Below are 25,488 nucleotides of genomic sequence, written 5' to 3' on the forward strand. Positions count from 1 at the left end.
AGGTATATGCTATTTATACCGATTTCTAGAAAGCCTTTGATACCATTGAGCATAACATTCTCTTCTCTAAATTTTCATTATTAAACTTCCCTCCCTCAGTCATCTCCTGGCTTTCCTCCTATCTCTCATACCGCTCCTGCAAGGTTTCTTTTCATGGTTACTCATCTCGTTCAGTCTCTCCATCCTCTGGTGTTCCTCAAGGCAATATACTTGGCTCGCTACTCTTCCTGTTTTTTATCAATGACCTCGCCTCCATCCTCACCTGCCCGTATTTGCTTTATGTAGATGACCTTAAATTATTTGCCTCTGTCTCGTCTCCCCTGGACTGTGTTCTCTTACAGTCCAACCTTGACAATTAAGTCCGTTGGAGTTCGGTCAACAAGTTAACACTGAATGTCAACAAATGCCAATATCCTTTTCCTATTCTCTCAGTGGACAACTAATTTCACTACTGACCTCCTTCAAAGACCTGGGTGTAATGTTCGACGACAAACTTCGTTTCAATTCCCACTTCGTTGACATCATCAATAGAGCTTCCAAAATGTCTGGTTTTATCCTACTTTCCTCCTCCGACTTTACCTCAATTCAGCCCTTCTTAACACTCTTCAATTCCCTTGTCAGAAATATCGTTCAATATTGCTGTGTAGTCTGGTTCCCCTTCCGCATTCGGGACTGCCGCGCCCTTGAAGCTGTACAACGCAAATTTACCAGGACCCTCTTTTATAAGAAGAAGCTTCCATGGATTGATTATCCGTCACGATTTTGTACCCTCAATCCCCGTCATCCTTGATATGTGTACTCTTTTCAAACTCTGCAGTTGTCTGATGGGCTGCTCCGCCAACTCGGATATTACTTTCCGTATCGCCTTGTCTCATAACACACGTAGTGTGGACATTTTTGATGTACCCTTCGCGGAGCTCGAGATTTACTTCCATTCTCCGATCTCGAGGCTATGCCGGTTCAACAATGCCCTACAGCTTGGGTCCTTCGACTCTATTCTCTTTTCTAGTTTTAAGCGAAAAACAAGCCATTCACTTGCTCCTCCCTCTGAGGACAATATCTAATAAGGAATTTGTTTCTGTGTATTATCCTCATTAAATAAATAAATAAATTTATTTCACTTGGTTTTCGGTACAAGTACTAAAAGGGTGCAAATTACAATACAGAATGCCCCGTTTACGCGTGAATTTGCTGTTTGTTCACTTCCAGATCCTTTGCATAAGGATCACAGCTCTAGGATAGAGTGAGTTTCCATTTTTTTCTAAAATTTCGTAAGTTTGAAAATATTTGCGGCTCATCTACTTGCCCCTTGCGAATATTTAGCTTTCTGCGAATAAATGATCCCATTTGAACCATAATTTTTATATTCCCAATTCCCGAAAATTCCCTTATATATCATAGACATCTAGCCAAGCTAGCAACCATCGACAATCATCTGTTTTGCGTATTTATAGCATCGTAAATTGCTTCCCCAACACTCTGGCAACTCTCCCACCGCGCGTACTCTCTCCACCGATTCATGAACCAAAATGTCTGCTGTCAAGTCTAGAGAGAGTCCAAGTGTCAAATTTTACTAGTTCGTCGTTCGGTGGCTTGCGTTACTTTCCAAGAAATCTTTGCAATTTTCCCAAAAGTTCCGCATCCAATTCAACCGAAATTGGCCGATAAACGTTTGTTAGGTTGTCGCGATAGCGCGGAGGTGCCCATAATCCATACGCGAGCGGCGATTTCCCTGAAAATTGCATCTTTTGGGAAGTGCGTTTGTGAATGAATGCGACGGTAATGACGGCGGCAGTGGCGGCGACTATGGCGACGGCGGCTTCGCTCAATTTAGTCCGTTGTTTGTGAAAGATATGTCGCGGTATTGCAGCGACAGCGTAGTAAAATCCGAGAAAAGTTCATTCATCGCTTTTTGCGCTAGTTCGTTGTTTGTAAATAAATAGTGAGTGCAGACGTGCGGCAGCAATTGCAACCGCGAGTGCATACGGTCAGCGTGCGATCGGGACGGTGCGGGCTCCTTTGATTGCTGGTTTCGGTGCAGTGTTTGGTGGCCAGAAAGCGGGAGTGCAACAGTCCAGGAGCCGTTCGGGCGCTGTGGACTTGGAGCAATCCACCGGCCAGGCTAGCGTCAGCGAGCTTGCTAGCTTCCACCGTCCGAATACCGTTTTCGGGCTCTCCGCGTGTTCTGTTTTTCTTTCGCGTTCTTCATTGTTTGGTTTACGGTCTGCACTCGCCTTCCTGACGTCTTTGGTATTTATATATCAGCGGATTCCCGTCTTGGAATCTCACGTCGCGTCTAGGGCGGAATCGGTGCGGGGCGCGGGCTCGGCGTCAAGCCAGCCGCCCAGATTTGTTGCTCGGTGCGATCGGCTAATCCCCAAAAACAGCCCCAACATGGGATCGCTTCGGTCGCGAGTGTTTTTGATTTATGTTGTTGCGCCCGCGACGGTGCTGCTGATGTTGCTTGGTAAATTTTACGAGTTTGCGTTTAATTATAAACACAGACGGAGAGTTTTGGGGGCAAGCGAGCGGCGGCTGCTGCTGCAGGCCTTCCTGCACGCGTTTGCCTTCAACTCTTCGCCTGTGCTGGATTCCCGGAACGGGGAATGCTTTGGAGGTTTTCCGTGGTGTACGGGTGTCGATTGAAATGGTTTTGTTCTATTTCTCGGTAAAGGATCGAGCAGCGGTGCAGTGGTGAAGACGCAACCGGTGGAGTGCGAGTCGTACAGCCTGCAGAAGTGCAAGACGGAGGGACAGTGCAATGTCACCATGGTGAAATGTGAAAGTGATTCGGACAAGCCGAGCAATTGCTTTGTGCTGTGGTCAAATTCAACAGGTATGTAGTGCTCTTGGTCCCTTGTATGATTGTAGTGTTTGGGGGACATGGAACGGTTTAGTGGAGTCCAGTTATCCTGGACTGAGTGCTCACCGTAAACAGTTTAGTTGCTCAGTTCGCCTGAATTCGCCAAACGTTTATACTGAAGTTACCAAAGGAACTAACCAACTTCAATGTATCGATTTTGCGTCAAGTTTCAGTCCAATTCGCTTACATGGTTAGGCTAAGCTCCCCTAACCCACTTTCCAGTATTGGGCAATATACGGCCGTTCGCAGGATGGACTCGTTGGGATATATTTTGTTTTGCTTTTCAATCCACTCCAACATGTTCTGAAACTCATTCTCAACCCTTGGTTGGTCCTTACTGCAAACTTTGAATTCTGACAATTACCCACTATCTCAGCCTCTCCTTTTCCGAAATGGGACAGCATTTCACCCTCGTTAAAGAGATGAACGGAGACTTTGAAATCCCAGTACTTCCCAGTACCCATAGAGAGTTTGAAGGGGGTGCAAAGATCGAAGAAGATTCTACGTTGTCGGAGGTAAGGGAGACGAAAGGTAGGGAGGCCGGCGGGATAGTCCACACGGGGGAGATTCATTTTAAAGAAGAGCGAGCGGGTGAATTTGCGCTGTATCTCCTCTAGGGCAAGACAATCACAATCACGGAAGGGGACCAAATCACGGAGGAATACTCAAGGATGCTTCCCACGAGGGAGTTAAAAAGCATTTTGGAGGGTTGGACCGAGGTGAAATCCGTGCAGGAAGGTAGCATGAAACCTGATATTTTGGAAGCATAGTTGGTTGTATTGAAGTAGTGGCTGGCAAAACGGAGTTTATCGTCGTAGGTTATGCCTAGGTCGAGGATAGAGTCAGAAAAGACAGAGAGCAACCACCAAGAGAGTAGAAGAAAGGGGTGGGAGAGGTTTTAAGAGCCAATATGTTAAGTGTGCACCCATGGATCAAAGTATCCAGCTTTGCCTGCTGGAGAGCAGAGTGGGGAACGAGGCAAGACCGTTAATAAAGAATAAAAATAAAAGAGATCCTAGAATGGATCCCTGTGGCACACCAGAGGAGGGGGAAAAAGGACTAGAGGTGCAACCATCAGAGGAAACGCTACAGGATCAGAAGGAGAGGCAGAAGGCAACATATGTAATAGGTAATGGAGGAAAGTTGAGAGCGACGAGTTTGGTTAATAGTATCTCGTGGTTAACGGAATTGAAGTCCTTAGAAAAGTTCGTGTAAATGACGTGGGCTTTTCCTGCCGAGAGTTGATGCATTTGGCCACAAAGTTGGTGAGGGCCAGAAGATTGGTAGCAGTGGATCGACGCAGGAGATTCGGAGGAAACTGTTCTCAGAAGGAGGAGAGAGGAAGAAGAGAGAGAGAAATTATGCACCGACGAGAAGTAGTTGCGAGGTAAATCACAGGATAGTTGAGGACCTTCAATATACCAAACGCCAATTCGACTTCAACTGTCCAGATAATCCTTCCTAGATTTAACTATCAGCGATTTAACTGTAGTTCGCCGAGCGGTAAAATGGTCAGTTTCTACGGTTTCCGGTGGATAGAAACTTTTTTCTCGCAGCTTGCTTCATTTGGAAGGGGGGAATATTAGGCCAGGAGAGCAAGAAGAAGAAATCATTTGGATACTTCACTTTGAAGGATACAATTACGCGGTCGGAGGAGCTATCCTTCGTCAGTATTACGCACGAAAGAGGCGACGGAGATAAACCAGCTTTACTTCTGATGTAATTAAGAACTTCATCAGAAGAAGCAGAATAGGAAAATCACAAAAAGCAGCTTAGGCGGTGATGCGACTGGCAGCAGGGACACCAGTGCGTAGAAGAGGAGCTCGGAATGAAGGCGGCTGATGTCTGGTGCAGTGCCGCGGAAGGATAGCGTGCTGAAGATGGGCTAGCTGCTACTGGAAGAGCTATGGAGCTACGAAGTACACCTGTTGGCGGGTGAACAGCAGCCTCTTCTGATGAGGCATATTCGATGGGTGAAGTTCTCGGTGAGTTCTCACTGGGAGTCTGAATAGCGAATCTAATTGAATTTACAAGTTCATATTTTTTATTTAAAAAAAAAAAAAAAAAAAAAAAGACTACTCGGATAATCCAGCACTACCTGTCGAGATCGGGCCGGACATTGTACCTCAGCTCGATGGACCGTATCACACTCCATCCACTTTGGATCCTCCTGCTCTAAAAACGAACTGCCTTGGGCATGTCCTCGGTAGCACGTGTCACTTTATCCAGTTTACTCCTGATTACCTTTCCCATGGCATGTCAAGCAAGCATCAACAATTTCGAACGCAATGTATTAATAGTTACTTGCCTAGATGTCTTCCAGAACTCGTTACTCGTGCACCAGCCACATTAGTGGTTCCGGCGCGAAGATTACGTTGAGAAGGCTTCCTTCGTAGCCTCGGTGCCGGAACTTTGGCGGGGATCCAATGTTTAAAACCACGAGTTTTGTTCTTACTGCCATTTCGACCATCCGTTTCTCTTTGGAGTCTGGGTGAGGCATGCCTTATTGATCCCCAATCAGCAACGGTCCACTCGTGTCCAAGATAGCGTCCTCCAGGGCATCACGATCTCAGATAGTGGCGGTACCTGATAAGTTGAGATGCCATGAAGCTGGGTTCTTGTTCCGATACTATTCGCTGATGAGTTCTACCTTCGGATCGAACTGCGCTAGCATCTTATGACCGGTTGCCTCCGGTGCATCTTGATCTGTAGGTTGCGGATCATGTAAAGCGTGTTCTAGCCAGTGTCATTCCGACGGGCATAAATGCACATTCATTGACTGTAACTGAAGAGAGAAGATGGAAGTTGCATAATTAACTGTTTATCATTTTGTTACATTTTTTTTGGGGGAAGGGAGGTGAAATGAATTTACGCAAAAAGTGCTTGCTAAAATACACATTCTCTAAGGCTAGACCTATTCGATATAGGACCAAAACCCAGTGGTTCAGGGAACCCCAGCTACCCTGTCATATCTCCTATCCAAGTCTCTTTTCTTCGCCTTAGGGATACCTTGAGTGTAACGTGCCACTCCACTCCACGTGTCTTCGCTTTGCAGCATAGCCGTAATTACGGTGTCCGGGGACGCAAGATACTCATTCATCGACAGATGATGGCGCTGGCGCCCCATCTTCTGCAGAAGAAAAAGGCAGGCATCCACCACATCCTTGCAATAAATGCAATCTGGTGGCCATAATTTCTCGATTGTGTGCAGGTAAGATTAAAAATATCCAGGTCCGCTGAGCAGCTGGATTAGGTATCAGTCAACCTCACCGCGTTTACGATTGAACCATGGCCGCATGTCTTTAATGAGATGTGCGGTTCATTTACACCTCGAATCTCTCTCCCAAGATTGCTGACATGTCTAGAGAGTACGGACTGTCTCTTCACAAGCGACAGTTTTTTTATTTCCTTCTCGTTTTCTGAGGTATATTAATCTGCGCTCGGAGTAAGGAGAGCGATCGGAATAACTTCTGCTATCACCATTACTGCTGGTTCCGGGACGGTATGGTAGGCGGGCACAAATCGCAGAGCCCCTCGTCTTTGTACTTGCCCTAGGCGTTTGCGCCACATCTCTTTACTGAGAAAGTTAGTCCATACTTTGGAACCGTTAAAATGCGGATCTAAGCGTTACCTCGTTTTGACCTCTTGCATAGTGAGCAATCCGCCGAAGTCTGGTGCAGTCCCTTGACGGGCTTGTAATTTCAGCCGTCCACCAGTGCACAGGTAATTTCTCGAGACGCAATTTCCTTTTGGGAGTGGATTCATTACAAGCTACAAGGTCAATTGTTGAATGAACTAGCGATTCAGTCACAGTTTTTCTGTCTGTAGCGGCGTCTTATCGCTGATTTAATCCTCTTGAGAGAGCTTCGACACATTTTCCAACGTTCCACTCGGTAGGTGCTTGTCGGACGTCAGAACATTGGGAGGAGCCGTTAGTCACTTCGAAGGAAATATACTAATGATCATTGACCGTGAAATCTTTCGGTACCTTCCATCGTTGGACCGTTCACATTAAGGACTGCGTAGCAAAGTTTACGTCAGGGATAGGGTCCTCGCAGCCAGGGCGTCGGAATCTCGGAGTGCTATCGATTTTTAGGACAATAAGTCTTGTCCTGGCGCCCATCCTTAAAATCTGTGTGCCTCGAGAATCTGATTGAGGCATGCCCCATTCGAGGGCTCTGGCGTTAAAGTCTCCTTCGACTAGACTTCTGCAAATGATCCACTCGATCTTTTCCTGCAATGACGGAGTTGGCTTCTTATTTTCTTAGGGACAGTAACAATGACCAATTTTTGTCCTCTGGAATTGACAGACGTAACTCCCACTTGAAGGTTGCTTACATCTCGGTAATCCGTTTTTATCGCTTCCTCACTTCTTCTGCTTTGTAAGACAATTCAGATCTCTTACTTCAAGGGTGCAAATGGATTCTAGGCTGGAAACCATTGCTTTCGTGCCTTGAATGCTTTGGATTGTCTCGCAGAACGATCTTCGACACAAGCTCGACAAGTATATTGCCGGCTCGAGTCCGCCGGATAGATTTAACATCTACGCCAGCGTCTTCTGGTTTAGTGTTGTTTTTGACTTCCCGAAGAAATTCTGCGCAAAATTTCCCTTCGATCGGCTTGGTTAGAATGGCCTGCGACCATGGTTTCCCCTTCTCTTTTTCTGTAGCGCCGATGTTATCGTCATAGTCGTCTTGGACTTTGCTAGCGGTTTGTATGTACTTCTTTCTAAGGGGCAATAAGAAAGCCGCTTAGAGTACGTCGTTTCTTGTTCTTTCGCAAAAATGTTTACCTATTGACAGGAATTCCATGGAGCTAGAACCTTGCGGATCCATTCTGTATCTTTATTGCCAGCGAAGGTGGATTTACTGACACCCACATCCAGTATGTTTCATTCAGTTGTTGGCGCCCGTTGGTGTCTACGATGATGAGGATGATAGCAAGGGTTGATTCGGTTCGTCCAAAAAGGAGTGGATTGGAGAATCTGAGTTTGTGCTCTTGTAGATTTTCCATCAGAAAATTTGGAATACCCAGGTTTTAAGTTCCTCTTCTAAATCCCCAGAAGTTTAAGTTCCTCTTCTAAATCCCCAGAAGATCTCTCTTTCGTTACGGCAAGCGAAACAAAGGGGGGCTGGGGGAGTAAGTAGGAAGTAGTCATTTAGGGAGCTCTAATATATGTAAGTTAAATAGCGTCGATGATAACACTTCTTCAGGGATAGGCTGTTCGTTTCGGTTGTATCTAAACTTTCTGAAGGATTACCGGTCAGCTAGATGATTGACGATTAATTTAATGTTGCTTTGGGGGCGATTTACGGCTGATATCATCCACAAGTCGTGTGTTGCTGATCGTCTAAAAGTCTTGGTGGTTTAGCGTGAGTACCTGTTGTCATGTAGACATAATCCAACGGTCTTCTTGGGACATGGATTGATTTGGAGACCACAATCAGAGCTCTGCCATGACTGCCACAGCGGTACTGTTTTATACTGGGTGCAGACTCAAAATTTATACCAGTGGATGTAGGACCTATCTAGCTTCTGCTGCAGCTAAGAGGTACGGCGCCCGCTTTGTACAACGCACCTCCACGCGGAAGCTCCGAGGAGATCTGGCCGCAATATGGGCACAATCACCATGAAACTCTCACAAGGGTATCAACTGCAATTAACCGGGACGAGAGCACATCCCCCAGGAATTCTCCTGGAACATTTGGTCTCAGAGGACCATCCTAGTTCCAATGGTACCTGATAACCTCCAGTGAGGCTTCATGCAAGAGCTATTTCAGATGAGTACCTTGCAGACTCGGGTTCGATTGCCCTCTTCGAGTACATGGGGATGGCACTCCCCAACGGGTTAACTGGGACGGGTACGATGATATTATATATTGGAGGGCATATGATTTGACAGGGTAAACGGCAGAACCGCGATTGTTCGTCGCCGAAATACTGAATAAAAAATCGATTGTTCTTTGAAAGTGAATGGGCTGCCTGAGAGATGGGGAGCAGTCTGACCTACCATCCTAGAAAAGTATCTTCTTTATTTGAACATAATCTTACCGATACCGATCTACTCTGAATGTCTTCACTGACAAGTCCCTGCTTTGTATTACTTCGGCAATAACCCTTTGTCCAGTTTTTCCCCATCCTGGTCTAAAAATTGTTCGTGATTTCTCTTGCTTTATAAAATGTGCTAGCACTTTTCAACTAGTATTAGGATTACGTTAATCTTATATCGAATCAACGCAATTAATCAGAAAAAAACTTATGTATTCCAGAGCAATCTATCATGGAAAATACCATTGTGACGTGTTTACATATTTTTTCTTCAAACGCCCCTTTCGTTGATAGAAACAACATTCACGATAGTTGAGATATCAGTGGAGCCATTATTATATTTAGATATTTATAATTTGAATTGGCGCCCTAAGTGTTAGGTCGTTTATTTTCGGATATTCCTGCTCCAATGAGTTGAGTCCACCCTTTCCCTTGAGGACGTTTGTGGTGAATCCTTTACTCAGTTAACATAATCTAGTTTAAAATTCAAATACTTCTTGAGCAGTGCATACCCTTAGAACCCCTGACGATTGAAAACAGTTTTCATAACGCCATCAGAGATCCCCCATAACAACCTGAAATCGATAAAAGATACCAAGAACTTATCTCTTGCTGCACAATGATTTCTTTCACTTGTGCCTTCTTCCTCATCTTCAAGACATAACCGTGATCGTATAAAAATAACCGGTTTATCAATTCCCCACTGGCGCCAGTCATTCGGTAGATAAAAATACAACAATCACGGCTTAAATATGAATGCTTAAAATATCTAAATATTTATGAAGATTACGGCCCGGGGAGCGAGTTAAGAATTTGCTTTGATAGTTGTTTTCTCAAAGTGTGAAGTGTGTCATTTGCTTAGAGCTATGGGGGTCGTTTGATATGGAGCCAAGAAGGTCCAAGAAGTATACAAGGCCCTGGGAAATGGAATTCATGAACTTGATATGCGAATTGGTTTACATTTCAGAAGATAAAAGTAGGATTTGGATGGTAGCTAGTTGAAAGGAGATACTGTTGGATATTTTCATCAATCCGAGCCTTTATAAGTTCTTCAAATTGTTTAAGGGGGTCATTGGTGAGTAGGTCGTTCTTGCCACTTTGATATCGCTTTATCAGCTTATGACTCTTCAAATAATGGTTACTAATCCCTTGAGTTTTAAGTAAACAAGAATGAGGGCATTCTGCAGGAATGTATCTTTTGAGTCATGGAAGGCCACATTAGAAAAAAATAAGATCAAATCCTCTGCGTTGTGTTGTCACCCCGACTAGTGATAAAAACGCAGAGCGATAGCAAATCATTCATCGAATTTACACGGAATCTCCCTATCAGTAAGGTGAGCAAGTCTAAAATTCGACTCGGCTTAAAGTATATGCATACAATGTTTACTGTGAACTTTGTCAAGGAAAGTGAATTAAGTGATTTCATTTGCAATAATTCACCGGTCTTATCACTTGGAATAAACCATTGCCGATGATTCAAATGCAAATAATATGCGTATCGAAAAAAGTAATATAAATCACATCAATTTGCTGCGAATAAGTAGGAAAATTACGTTATGGAACCTTGAGGGAAGTCAATTTGTTTTTTGAAAATCGTCTGCAATGGGAGGAGCTTTGATAGCCCTGGATTTTATTAGGCCTCCTAGTGGGTCAGTACCGGAAACCGTTGAGTTTGGCTGTCCAAGTGAACCCAGAGATTCCGGTGCTCTGCACTCTGCTACATAGCTCTCAGAGCTGAGCAACATAGAGCCTAGAAGGTCCAGTTTAAATCGTTGGAATCCTAGTTCAAGTTGGAGAAACGAGCGTTCTGGGGAATGAATCATCATCGCAACAACCGGTATCCGGTCTTGGTCTGCCTTAATAAGGACCTCCAGACACCACGGTTTTGCGCCGAGGTCCACTAATTCGATATCCCTAAAAGCTGTCTGGCGTCCTGACCTACGCCACCGTTCCATCTCAGGCAGAGTCTGCCTCATCTTCCTTTTCTATCATAGATATCGCCCTTATAGACTTTCCGGGCTGGATCATCCTCATCCATACGGAATAGTGATCCGCCCACCACAACCTGTTGAGCCGGATTTTATCCACAACCAGACGGACATGGTATTGCTCAGAGATTTCGTCGCTATGTTGGCTACAGTAGCTTCATTATCATCACACCTAATTCTCTATAAGCCCAGATAGAGATTTAAATTTGTCTACGTCAGCGTGACAATTACGTCCGGGTGGCTTAACGTGACTTCCTGCCGTTTAGGTCTAACCCCACGGTCTTCTTAAGACTCGGATTGAGTTAGTGACCACAACTAGATCCCCGCTCTGACAAGCAAAAACGGTACCAGTCTATACTGAGTGCATGGCTCAGAATTAATACCGGTGCATGCAAGACATACCGAAATCTCTCCCGAACTAACGAGTACGGCTCCCGTGTTGTTTGCCCCATCTCCACGCTTAAGGGCCGAAGGTCTCTGTCCGCAATGTAGACGTAACCACAACCCTCATGTAACTCCCACTAGGGTGCCAACCGCAGACATGATATGAATTCAGAGGGCTATCACAGTTTCCATGGTATCAGATAATCTCTGGTGAGGCTTCATGGCTAATTTAGATGAGGTTTCGTGTAGACTCGGGTTTGATTGCCCAAGGTCTTGGAATATTCGCATATTACTCCACGACCAGAAAGTCAGTGTGAATACAGCGTATGGTGGTGTCATCACGTGGAGTTTTCTCGGTCATTTGGTATTGATTCGGTCCACAGGCTTTCGTGATTCGGTCGACGAACAACCATGCATATGAACATATAAGGCAAGTTAGATTTCAGCCCTGTGTAACGAGATCGACAGGCTGACACTAAACCAACTCAGTCATTGCACCGTAATACTTGTGTACCAGAAAAATAAAATCAGGTCCAATGAGACCCATGTATTGAAGTAGTAACTTGAAACTTGTCTTTCTGAAAGCGAACTTATCAGAACGCAGAGGAGAAGAAAGAGATGTGCATAGTATAGGTGCCGAAACGAAGATAGGAAGAGGGGTGTAATATATAAAGGGTGAGGAAGATGTTATGAAAGAAGGTAAAGAAAAGAAAATAAACGGCCGGGTTAGGAGAACCTGGAGAGAAAAGAGAGGAAGGAACAAGACGATGAAGAGGACAGTAGGAGAAGAGTGGAGGAGACGGAGAGAGGAAGAGGGGAATAGGAAAGCAGGAGGCAAAAACACAGTAAAAAACGACAGTAGGATCGAAAAGGGAAAGAGCAATAGGAAAGGAGAAGTGAGAATGGAGGGACAATATGTGAGGAGTGGAGAATAGTAGGACACCAAAAGAGGTGAGGAGAAAACGAAGCAAATGGCGGAAAAAGGCCTTGAGGGGGGTGTAGAAGTGGAAGGAGGGGAAGAGGAATAGAGGGTGCGACTACTACGAATACGAGACGACAGAATGCCAAGAGGAGGGAGAACAAGGAAAATATGGAAGTAGAAGTGGAAAAACTGAACTCGACTTTAAAGTTTTGTGAAAATTAAAACCTGTCTGTCTTGTTTTTAATCGTTGGAAGGTGGAAAGGTTCAACACTTACTGTTGGTTCCTATGTGGGACTTTTACTCACTAAAACCACCTCCTTCTCCTTCCACTCTCCCCACGGGATTGTTCTAAACCATTGTACCGCGGGGTTGGATCAGCTCTTAATTACGGCTCTTTGTGATTCTCTCCCTTTTTTGTTTTCTTTGGAATTCTTCCTGTCAGTTTTCAACTCCTTTTTGATCCAAGCCTTCATCGACTCCAGCACGAACAAAGCCTGTGCCATTTTTTCTTGGGTGTTTCCCGAATTACCTCCTTGAACATTTCCAGGTAAAATTTGTTGGTATTCCTATGCGATTTTTGAAAGATGATAGCCTGATCATCGCATCCTGTGTATTTTTCGCTGACATACCACTGCAAGTCTTTGATTAGGGTAGGGTTTCGTTGATGAAGGTGTGGTCTTCTCCCTTTGGCCTGCTATCCATACTTCACTATGCAGATTTTTGTATTATTCGGACACGATAGCTATATCGACATTGTTTTGGAATACGATCTGGGAAAGGTCTTGGACTGCCTGGCAGTAATTGAGATCTAGTTATGCAATTTTCATTTGAACTTATTTCTGAGTGCCATTCTGAACACTAGGCATTTACTGCTTCTTGTCGCTATTTTTCAATTTCCACGCATACATTGGGGGGATGGCGGTCTGTCTGTTTCTCTTTTTGCTCTTTACACGTAGTTTTCTCGCAAGCAGTTATACTTATTGGAACTCTGAACTCGGACGAATACAGCGTATTATATTGATCCAGGTCGATGCACGTCATATGTGAAAGGGGGTGTACATTTTTGTGGGGTATCAGATGAAGGGTTCCGATTCGTGCTTAGTTTTGACATTAGGTGTAAGTGGGACGAGTGGCGGGGTTAAAAATGGGTCAATTATTTCAAGGACCCATTTTCAGCAGTGTTAACTCTCACCTGATTGTCAGAGGAGATTCTGGGTGGTGTTGTTGTTCGATCTTGGAGCACCATGCCAAGAGATAGTGATCCGAGTCCATATTGGCCCCACTATATGTTCTGACATTCATAGGCTGAGAGGTGTTCAATCAACACGTGGTCAATTTGGTTGAAAGTGGCCCCGTCTGGAGAGGCCAATGACCGCTTTCCGCGCAAACCAGGTACTTCCAACAACCATTTCGTGTGACACTGCTAATTGAATAATCCGCAGTCCGCTATCATTTGTATTTTCGTGTAAGCTATGGGAGCCAGCGGATCGCCTGAATACGGGCTCCTTCCCTACTTGGCTGGGACAGGCTTCGAGGGTTTCGTTCTACTGCCTCGTAGAAGGTATCCTTCTCTGACTCTGCAGTCTCCTCTGTAGGGGCGTGAAGGTTAATGAGGCTTATATTTCTAAACTTGCCTCGCAAGCGCAGAGTGCATAGCTTTTCGCTTATGTTTTCAAAGCCGATAACAGCAGGTTTCATTTTTTGGCTGACTAAGAAACCTACTCCGAGCACATGGTTTTCTGGATGGCCACTGTAATATATGGTGTAGTGGTTCTTCTCCAGGAAACCGGTCCTTGTCCAACGCTTGTCCTGTAACGCTGTTACATTAGTCCTATTTTGGAACAAGGTATCGGCTAGTTGCTTGGCAGCTTCATTTCTGTACAGGGAGCGCACGTTCCATGAGAAAATGCGCAAATCGTTATTCCTTTGTCGTTGCCGGGTTCGTCGTTGTGTTATCCGTTCAGTCCGAGGCTCCTGTTGTGGGTTCGTAACAAGTTGTTTTCCCTGTAGGGTTGTCAGCCCCCCTACTCGTCCACCTGGTCCGCATTAAGTGAGAAGCATTTCCCAATTGCCCCTATTCACCTTGTCGACTAGGTCCTGCCAGAAACAAGTTTTGATTTTGTTTATCACGGTTCGGTGTCTTTAGGAGAGGGATGGATGTCAGCTAAGGCGCATCGCCAGGAACCGTCAGTGGTGTTGAGTAGGGGTGTTAGGCGCGTTGTAGGAGCTTATGGTACTGTCAATATTCGCCATCACAGCCAGATATTTGGAGTCAGGTTTAAGGGTGAGAATATGTGAGTATATGTCTTGGATTGAGGGCCGTTTTCGATTTTATCCCAGTGAGTGCCAGCTCACCCGTGTGATCAGTTTTACGGTCACCACTTTCTGAATTTTTGATAGTCGAATAAATGGTCCCTTCCTTTTCGTGAGGTGGAAAGTTTCCAAGAATTTGGTAGCAAACTGGTCCAAGGGGGGATCAGAAATGAGATTCAGAAAGAAAATAGTGTGGAAGGTCTTGTCTTTCCTCTACTTAGCGTAGGCATGTTAGGCTCTTTTTGGGAGGTATATCTCGTTTTCTTAAATCTATATCCACTAAAGATCTTTCTGCTGACATTTCATTGTTTTTGTTGTTCATCAGATTAACAGCAAAACTTTCCCGCGCGATATCATTGATAACATGCGCCTCATGCTTGAATCTAATTCAACTGAAAAAGTCATTGGCAATAACAATTATATTCGCGTTTCTTCTCTCTTGAATCATGCCCAGAAATATATTTTCTTATTATTTAAGACCGTAAATCTGCGGCCGTGACCCTCCAATGAGTGTCATCTTACGATTGAGGAGCATACTCAACAGTAAAAAACAAGCATAACTCAATTTACTACCCTCATAGCTCCATCATTACTGGCATTTACATGACCGCATGCGTCGATTATCATCGTTAACTTGGGCATTACATCAAGCAAAAGCTATAAGTGCTTTTTACAACCCCCCGAATTGCATTCTTCAAACGATGTGATTACATATTTTTATTGTATTACAACCGGTCAATGAACTAATAAATAATAGTTGATGTTGCACACAAAGTATTCCCCGGTGCAGAACACATGACACCCTCTCCAGTCATTGCAGGGCGAGCACTTAATAGAAATATAAAACGCGCTATGTTTATCACAGCAATAAAATTGTTTAAAAATAATCACGTAGAGCATGGCTGTCGTATCAAATTTACGTACACATGATTTGATTATTTTAAATTGTTATAACGATCACATTCTGATATTGTGTCCGTCTTGGCACTTTGTCGTTGCAGGGAGTACGGTAATCGAGATGAAAGGATGCTTTTCAAACAATGTTGCATGCGATCAGAATGAATGCATCGACCATTCAGTGGAGCAGCGGAATAATTTGAATTTTTGTTGCTGTAAGGGATTCCAATGCAATTCACAACACAAGTGGATACCGACGACCACGGTGCCTACCGAGATTGAGGGTAAGATCCCTTGGAGAATCTATGATGACCGATTTACAAATTATTGCATTTGCAGTGCCACAAAAGAACACACTGGACAGTGCGGCTATAATCGGCATTGTTCTAGCAATTGGAATTGTTATTTTATTAATAGTAATTGGCGCTGTCTACATACTGAAGCAAAGGAAGCCTTCACGGTTTGACTCACTGTCATCGGTAAGTTTTTCTCATTCTGATCGTTTTGGGGACGATGTACTTATCGTTGTTAAATTGCAGCACGAACCAGAGCCAAATAGCTCATCTCCATGTCTTGATAAGAGACAAATTGATTTAATTCAGGAGAAGGCTCGCGGTCGGTTCGGAACCGTATGGCAGGGTCAAATGAAAGCCGAGGAGGTAGCTGTGAAGATATTCCCCATGCAAGATAAGGAATCTTGGCAGAAGGAACAGGATATCTATAAGGTAATTTTAATACAGCATAAGTTCGGCCCATGTAACTACTGACCTGAACCTTTCTTCTCCCCAAGCTTCCTCGACTGAAACATCCAAACATACTAGAATTCATCGGTGCTGAAAAACACATGCAAGACTTTTGGATCATTACTGCTTATCACAGCAACGGATCGCTTTGTGACTATCTCAAATCCCACACAATCACCTGGATGGAATTATGCAAAATTGCAGAGTCGATGGCACGTGGTTTGATGCATTTGCACGAAGAGATCGGAGGTGGGACCAAAGGTGACGATCTAAAGCCAGCCATTGCACATCGTGACTTCAAAAGTAAAAACGTTTTATTGAAAGATGACTTAACGGCGTGCATTGCTGATTTCGGTTTAGCGATGATTTTCGAACCAGGTATGAGGCTCTCCTTTTTAGGGCTCCAGACTTTACCGAGGATGTTTTTAATGCTTTACAGGAAAACCGTGCGGTGATACGCATGGTCAAGTGGGGACAAGACGCTATATGGCACCTGAAGTTTTAGAGGGCGCTATTAATTTTACACGAGATGCATTTTTGAGAATCGATGTTTATGCTTGTGGTTTAGTACTATGGGAAATGGTTTCAAGATGTGACGCTCATGGTGGATCAGTTGCAGAATACACATTACCATTTGAATCGGAGGTGAGTTGATGGAGATTTTGATTTGGGATTTTTTTTTGTAAATTTGATTGTTTGTGTGTTTACAGTTGGGACCTCATCCAACCCTTGAACAGATGCAAGAGAATGTAGTTATGAAGAAATTGCGACCGAGAATCAATGAAAAATGGAGAACGCATGCGGTGAGTCTTTGATTTTAGTTTGATTTATCCAAAAATTGTTTTATTTGATTCGCTGATGATTCCGGAAACCCGTGAAGTGATGTGGATGTTTTCATCATAGAGGCAATTTTTTAAAAATATTTTTAATGGCTAATGAGATCGATAGCATATTGGAGACATGACACCTAGGGCCCGATGGGCGATGAGGTTCTATTCTGCCTACAAAGAGAAAACATCTCGGAAAAGCGGAAGAGTTAATAATAGAAAAAGAACGATTAATGATTTCCTTTTGCAAAGCTCATGATGATTTTTTTGAAAGGGAATTGGGCTTTTCTGAAGAGGTCAGAAGGGTTTGAAATTGCTGTTGGGATTGTCGTGATTGCTGTTCCGTGACACCCATTCTAGCATCAATTCAGTTACGCTGGCGAAATGTGTATAATAACTTGAAACTCTGAGGTGTAGGACATCAATCAAAAGTTGTCCTCCACTCTTATCGAATGTTAAAATCAACATATTTAAATGTCGATGATATGCGCAGGCATACCTCTATAAAACCGATACTTCGGTAAGACATAAATACATCCTCCCCAACGAATAAATTGCTAAGTTTGACTTTTTAATTAAGATTATAGTTACTTCTTAAAAAATACGCCGTAATCGGTTGAAACATTTGGTCACAATGAGGAAAAAGTGAACTATTACTATAGGAATATAGACAGCAGAGCATCTTTCAGATGATCAGCTCAAGCATTTCCTAGGTATTTTTAGAAGTCTACCTCGGTCAGAGCTTAGAAGTGGAGGTCCCAAATTCGGTGTTCACCAGGTGTGCGGCTTATGATGATCTTTGCGGATGGCTGGGATTCGACACTCGTCTAATTTAAATTCCATCCGAATATCCGCAATAGCCTCGTAAGGTGGTCATCAGTATAAGCATACAGTTGATGTCATCTAAGTAAATCAAATGTATTCATCTCCTCAGTTCACTTCATCGGCTATCTACGCGAACCTGCTTAAGTGATCGCCACAGATTGTGACGAAGGCATAATTCTGGTCACCGTGGCGCCCAGACGTCGAACCGCCCCACGATTAGTGGTTTTGACGCTGTGGTGTCCATTACGGGAGCCCGTCTCAGTCACCAAGTCAGACAACTCCCGCCAGTTATCCGCATTGGATTTCAAGATCCTCCTCCTCACTTTAGGATTTGCATTTTATACCTAACCTACCAGTGTGGTGATAGCTTCCTCAGTGAGTAATCTTCAAGACTACAAAGTTGCTGCACTTTGTTCACCTACCCCGTGAGACACTGCGGTGGCGTACAGTCATTCAGACTGAAGCTATCCATGCCTCTTCCTCTCACAAAATCGGTAGTAATATCTATAAAAAAATGACAAAATTATGTTTGAAGTATGCGAGAAGCATAAGAGCGGTAAATTGTGTATTTGTGATGAGTGTAAATGAATCTGGCGTATTTTTTGCATTGAGTAGTGCGGACATTGTGATCGTTGTGGCTGCGCTTATTGTTCAATGGAAGATGGATGATTAGGTTTTGCAGACTGCGCTTTGTCAATAACTTCATTCTCCGATGAAATATGGCCACGAGTAGCAACGTATGGGACAGTGAGAGTCCCTCCTAGCTTCAGAAGAAGTACGTCTACGCCAACGATATCAAGGGCCAAGGGTCGTTTTGTGTACTCGATTATTTAATCTTTTGAAGGTGTTCGGGATGTGCAGTCAAAAATTTCTTGATGGTTCAATAACCGACGAATCATTTTCCGCACTTTCATCAGTTGAATGCTTATTTTGCTCATAGTCGTTGTCTTCCACTTTTTCACTCGAAGTTTCATGGCCTGAACTTTCACTCTCCAATTCTGCTTCCTCTCTAATGCGATTTTGAAGCGCCCGACGGTTCAGTTTGCCCACAAACGTCTATAATGAATCCACAAAATATAAATGAGCTCAAATCACGATAAAAAACCATGATCGGTTACCATTTTTCCCTAAGAGAGAACTGGAAGAAGCGAATTGGTATGCGCTCGCATACCAAAGTTTGATCAGGGCTAATGTGACTAGATCACTATGAATATATTATTCTGCAAAGTTTGGTGCAAATTATCATCATGTTGAGCCAGATTTTATCCACAACCAAGCAGTCGTCGTATCGCTCATAGATTTCGTTGTTTTGTAGGCTACGGAATCGTCCATCCTCATATAAAATTCTTCGAAGTATTCTTCTCTCGAACACGGCCAAGAGTTCGCAGTTTTTTTTGCTAAGAACCCAAGTCTCCGAGGAGTACATAACGACTGGCACGATCATAGTCTTGTAAGAGCTTTGACCCTATGGTGAGAAGTTTCGAGCGAAACAGTTTTTGTAAGCTGAAATAGGCTCTGCTCTGTTGGCTGCCAACAACCGTGGACGGATTTCATCGTCATAGCTGTTATCGATTGTGATTTTCGACCCTAGATAGGAGAAATTTTGAACGGTCTCAAAGTTGTACTCTCCTATCTTCATAAAGTCGATGAATAGATGGTGCAACTGGTGTCCATATTCCAACAGTTTTTCCATCGCTTGCCGCACAGAGAAAATCTGATCTGTTGCTGATTTGCCGGGAGTGAAGCCTTTTTGGTATGGGCCAATGATGTTTTGAGTGTATGGGGCTATCCGGCCTGGCAAGACAGCGAAGAATATCTTATAGATGGTACTCAGCAAGGTGATACCTCTATAATTGCTGCACTGCGTGATATCCCCCTTTTTATGTATGAGACAGATAATGCCTCGTTGCCAGTCGTCGGGCATTGATTCGCTGTCCCATACTTTGAGCATCAGTTGATGAACCACTTGATGTAATTGGTCGCCTCCATATTTAACCAATTCGGCTGTAGTTCCATCGGCTCCAGGCGACTTATGGTTTTTAAGCTGATGAATTGCACGGACTGTTTTTTCTATGCTTGGTGGTAGCAGCATTTGCCTGTCGTCTTCAGTTGGCGGGACCTCCAACTCGCCATAATTTTGGTTGTTGAGCAGTTCATCAAAATACTCAACTCATCGCTCCAATATGCCCATTCTGCCGGAAATCAAATTTCCCTCTTTGTCTCGGCAGGATGAACATCGAGGTGTATAAGGCTTCATCCTGCTGACTTGTTGGTAAAACTTATGCGCCTGTTGCGGTTGCTCCCTGTACTTCTCTCGTTCACAGACTTGTTGGTTCTCCGAGGCTTCCTTTTTCCGTCTATGAAGACGTTTCTCTGTTCGACGGAGTTTGTGACAAGTCTGCGCGTGCTCGCGTTCTTTGAGAATGCAACATTACTTGGCATGCAGCATTCTCCCGTGCCGTAGCTAGCTTGCATTCATCGTCAAACCACCCGTTCCGACTTCTCTTGCGGCTGGGGCCAAGTATCTTTGTGAAGATTATTTGTTGATGCTTCATCTCCAGGATCTCTGTTGACTATGGTTATTGCGGCATCCATTTCGCCCTTATAGGTGTTGTTACGGAGGGCTGTCTTGTGAATGGCTTCAGTATTCACTCTCATCTGATTTTCGGAGGGGATTGTAGGTGGTGTCGTAATTCGAGCTCGGAAGACTATGCCAACGAGATAGTTTTCCGAGTCTATATTGGCCCCCATATGTTCTGACATTCATCAAGACTGAGAGGTGGCGGTGTTCAATTAGCACGTGGTCAATTTGGCTGAAAGTGGTCCCGTCTGGAGAGGCCCACGTATGTTTGTGAACCGCTTTCCGCGCAAACCAGGTACTTCCAACAACCATTTCGTGCGATACTGTTAATTGAATAATGCGCCCGTTATTATTGGTATCCCTATGTAAGTTATGGGAGCCAACGTCTCGCCTAAATACGGGTTCCGTCGCTACTTGACTGTTGAAATCTCCAAGTATGATTTTTATATCATATTTGGGACAGCGTTCGAGGGTCCGCTCAACTGCCTCGTAGAAGGTATCCTTCTCTGACTCTGCAGTCTGCTCTGTAGGAGCGTGAAATTTTATGAGGCTCATATGTCTAAACTTGCCTCGTAAACGCAGAGTGCATAGCCTTTCGCTTATATTTTCAAAGCTTCCATCCATCTCTTGCAACGCTGTTACCTCAGCCTTATATTGGGACGGGGAATCGGCTAGCTGCTCAGCAGCATTCGGTTTGTACAGGGAGCGCACGTTCCATAAGAAAATGCGGAAATCGTTAATCCGTTGTCGGATCGTTAATCCGTTGTCCATCCTGTTTGTTGTTGCTTCGTAACATCGGTTTTCCGTTTAGGGCTGTGAGCCCTACCCAACTCCCAACCTGGAGGACCAGTTGGTGCATTTTGTGCCGTTTTTAGGCGCGAGAGACTCACCTCCATCCTTCTCCGTCTGCAGTTTTTCATGAAGAAAGAACTCCAAGCGATCACCATGTGGAGGTGGAAATAGGATTTGGTAGAGCTGTTGGTGTTGGTTCAGCAGGCGTTTCCCAGGTTTTATGTTTCATCGTGGGTACCAATTCACGTTTCGCCCTGGCACCTATACTACCCTTTGATCGCCCTTTGTCCATTTTTGGGCATTTTTAATTTGTCCTATATCAAAATTTGAACCGAGGATTCCTCCCGGGTCCGTTTCCTACCACTAGCGACTATTGACACTTTTACTAATATTTCTGATTAATCTACCTCACTCCATAAATTATTCTTCAACTTAAAACCTGAACTAAATAAAAGGAAAACCGTGAATGGGATTGACAAAATTCAGTGCTGGTGTAAACGCACTCACTACCAGACATCGAATGATGATATTAGCTGTTAGTTTCTCCGGAATGCTACTTCTGCGTAAAGCATTGCTGTTGATGCTGTCGAAATCCTTCTCGAAATTGATGAAAAGTAGGCGGAGTGGAGATCTAAACTCTGCACGCTGCTCTACAATGATTCGAACGTCGTCGTTAATGTGGTCGGTACAAGAGGATCGCGAGCGGAAATTTGATAAGTTCTAGGGATATTTTAGCTATCATCTTCGCGACAGCAGGAAATTCGCGAATATCTTTTCATGTGTTGTAGTCAAGTCTTATGTCTTTCTTTGGAATGTTAACGATCGTTCCTTTCCCCCGTTTGTTGGGGAAGATCTCAGATTTCCAGGATTTACGAATGAATGGGAATAGCAGTTCTGCAGAGACAGCGGGAGCTACAAGAAATAATTCCGCGGCACTTCTTTTACTTTGCCTGGGTAATGGAGTTGCAGCTCTTGGTGCTCATCTCGATTCGCAGCGATCAACAGAAGTTGCAGCTCCTTACGATCCGCCTCCACGTTTCCGCAGTCAGCCAGGCCTTGTAACATTACTTTGGGACGTGGTCGACAATCACACTGCGCCTCGGATGAAGACTAACTGTATCGGAAATGGGATTATTCGGAATTGAGATGGAGTTGCATCTACTGTTGGATAATTGCGAGCCCGAGAAAAGTGACGAACACGATCCTGATCAGTTGACTGCGCTAACAAATGGGACAAACGCTAAAGAAGAAGAACTATAAATGGAATTCCTTACAGACGAAGACTATAAAGCATTTCATACCTGAAACGTCCAGCTTCCGGTTTCCGATTTATCTTTAGATTACGATTGCTGATTTAATACAATGCCAAGGATTTACAAATTATTATTATATGATTTTTCCTGAACAGGGTCTTAGTGCAATATGTGATACAATGGAAGAATGTTGGGATCATGATGCCGAAGCGAGATTGTCATCGTCATGCGTGATGGAGCGCGTTTCTCAGCACAATCGCTACCCCACAACACCGCTTCTGATCGAAACCAATACGGATACTCCAGTTAAAGATTCCTCATATAGTATATAGGACGATTTAAGATTTAAGAATATAAAGAATTTCAGTGCAGACTTTTTTTTTAAGTAGAAGAAACCAGGAAGGTAATGAGAACCTAGAAATCAATACAACAGAATATATTTAGGAGGAATAGTGCAGGAAGCAAAAGTAACCAGAAAATGTTAAAGAGATTCGTAGGGTGGTGAAAAGGTTGAAGTTTATTGAGAAATGTTGATGATTTTTAACAGTGAATAGAATTATAAAGAACAAATAACAATGATAACAATTGTCTTGTTTTAGGACGAAAAGACGCATGTGTATTTTGATGGTAGGATTGTTTGTGTTTGACAGTTATCTTCCGGAATTTCAGACTGTTCTATCGTTAATTATTGGGTTGCATTGCTAAACCTCATTTTTAAGACACGAAAAAAAACAGAAAAAACTGCTGAGGCCAAATACAATTCTTGATTAAATAGAATTTCGTAGATTCTCTCAGTAACAAACAAAAATCTCAACAATGGAGTAAATCATGCAAATGCCAATTTTTACTGGACCTGATTAATTTTACAAAGTACATAATTTATTTATTAACGGATCAACACAACAACTTATATTTAAAATAGTAACAAATAGACTTGCCTTAGTGTCAAAATACCGTTGTTGAATGAAGGAAATTAGAAGATGAAAATTGAAAGTTTTTATATTGTCTATGGAGATGGAGGGAGTGAAGAGTATTAAAGAAATTGAACAAAAAAAAGAAAAGAAGGATTTATTTTTCTCAACCACAATTATTCAATATCTTGTTTACTGTATAAACTTTCTATTATTGAATATATGCGTAATATGTTTGTTTGTTCGCTATTTACATTTAAACACAGGAAAATAGACACAAGAATTTCATATCGAAGCGAAATATGTTAGTATATTTTTTATGAGTAACTAAAACTGTTGTATTTACGAAAGCGATATTTTTGTATATAGATCCACTATAAATAAGCGTAAGACGTAAATAACATAAGGGTTTCTTCCGCGCGCTCCCCCGGGGGGCAGTAAAACTTGATGAGTAGACAGTGGAATTGTATTTGGCCGAAATGGAAAGTTTGTGACGGTTGAAAGTCACTGAAAACTTCACTTGTTGAGTTATCGAATTTTTACCAAAGTCTCGTGACAGTTCAACTTGCATTTCATGTTTTTATAATTCTTCCGTTTTAATTTAACTTTCTTCCAGACTAAGGGAGAAAATGTTGTAATTTTTAGGAGTGCTAAACGTATTTTTAAAAACATTGACTAGAAGATAGTAGGACATAACACATATTTTAGAGATAATTAATGACTGCCATTTGTTGAGCGAGAGACGAAATTTTTGTTTTTCCGTTCAAAAACAAGAACGTGCAAGCGGAAAAGTAGGAGTGAAAACTAAAATTTTAGATAGTTAAGTGCGAATATGCTAAATAGAGACTAACATAACCTGCAATACGATAAACAAGAACCGAGGATGAGAGTAAGGAATAGGAAAATATTAAAACAGAAAAGGAGAAAATAATACAGTAATCAGTAATTTATACACCCCCAATATATTGTCATCTAGTTGTAGTGGTTAGATGTTAATTGTAATGTTTTTTTTTCTTTATTTTTTCTCTCTCTTAAGATTGTAACGTTTAACATAAGACTAGGAACCACTAAACAAAGAAATAGGGAAAGTTATGGTCAATTCAATGCACGACCGACTTTCTTACGATCTTAGACGATATGAGATGAAAACGATAAGACTTTATTGCATATTTTTTGATATATATGTGCCAAAACTTCGAAGCGAATGCAAAGCAAATGAGAAAAAAAAAATATAGAAATAGAATACAAAAACAAGAAATAGAACAAGTATAAAAACAAATTAGTAAAAACAAAAATATGTGTAATTACCCCTGATTTATGAAAGTAACGAATAGGTCAGAGAAGATTTGAAATATATTATGAACTATTGAAAAAACAAAATCCTTCATATATTTTTTTCATTTAACTGATAATCGAGATGACGATGATAATGACCTGGGAGTACACCTTTGAATGTGTAGATCAAATGTGGATGAAAAATATAAAAGAAAATAATGGAAAATGGAGGAATATGAGGTGTTCATTTCTGAAAATCGTTAAAAGAACAGTTTCGATTGGAGACGATAGCTACCATCAAAAATAAAATAATAAATTAATGAATTTTATCACAAAAAATATTTTATGTACGTTATTTGCAGATATCCAGTTCACAGCCTTCTTCAAATTTGCAAAATAATTAATTATTTTGCCTTTTAATTAAATGACTCATTATTTCTTTTACCAATTTTTATTTTGAAATAAAATTAGCTCGACTGTTGAAATTCTTCCCTCTTGTGGGCAGTTTCGGGGACGTTATGAATCTTATGAAGCGTTAGCTCGAATACAAAGATATTAGGTTCCTTGACAAATTGGTTTAATCTTTCTTCCGCTGCTCAGTTCGATCTCAATTGTAATTTACGATTAGTGAATTTACTACTATTGATGGCAAAAATTTATTTTCAGTTAACTAAAACTAAGTTTTCACATTGATACAAGATTTTTTACAGACATACTAACTCCTAGGTAACATCGAGGAGCTGCATTGCATTGGGTCAACCGAATTGTGATTTTGTAATCAATGTTCATGTTTTTTAGTTTGTTCCTGGATACCTTCATTAAGCCGATATGTCAAGATCATTGTTGGATACATGGCGATATTTATA

General features: G+C 42.7%; 1 protein-coding gene across 1 annotated transcript; it reads left to right on the plus strand.

Moving 5' to 3' along the window:
* The first annotated feature begins 1,536 nt into the window (after positions 1-1,536).
* Positions 1,537-24,727, plus strand: LOC119659050 (activin receptor type-2A). The gene is made up of 9 exons (XM_038066958.1): positions 1,537-2,467; positions 2,675-2,836; positions 15,520-15,699; positions 15,755-15,894; positions 15,955-16,140; positions 16,206-16,536; positions 16,598-16,803; positions 16,869-16,961; positions 22,592-24,727. Exons 1-9 carry the CDS (start codon positions 2,395-2,397, stop codon positions 22,766-22,768), a joined length of 1,548 nt encoding a protein of 515 aa, XP_037922886.1. The 5' UTR covers positions 1,537-2,394; the 3' UTR covers positions 22,769-24,727.
* The last annotated feature ends 761 nt before the right edge of the window (positions 24,728-25,488 follow it).

This window comes from Hermetia illucens, chromosome 6 (assembly GCF_905115235.1).
Source record: "Hermetia illucens chromosome 6, iHerIll2.2.curated.20191125, whole genome shotgun sequence".
NCBI lineage: Eukaryota > Metazoa > Arthropoda > Insecta > Diptera > Stratiomyidae > Hermetia > Hermetia illucens.

Excerpts from the sequence above, each read along its gene's own strand:
- LOC119659050 (XM_038066958.1), top strand. The coding sequence starts at position 2,395 with ATGGGATCGCTTCGGTCGCGAGTGTTTTTGATTTATGTTGTTGCGCCC. Across the intron at positions 15,700-15,754 it reads GGTGCCTACCGAGATTGAGG|TGCCACAAAAGAACACACTG; the intron begins GTAAGATCCCTT and ends TTGCATTTGCAG. Across the intron at positions 16,537-16,597 it reads AGCGATGATTTTCGAACCAG|GAAAACCGTGCGGTGATACG; the intron begins GTATGAGGCTCT and ends AATGCTTTACAG.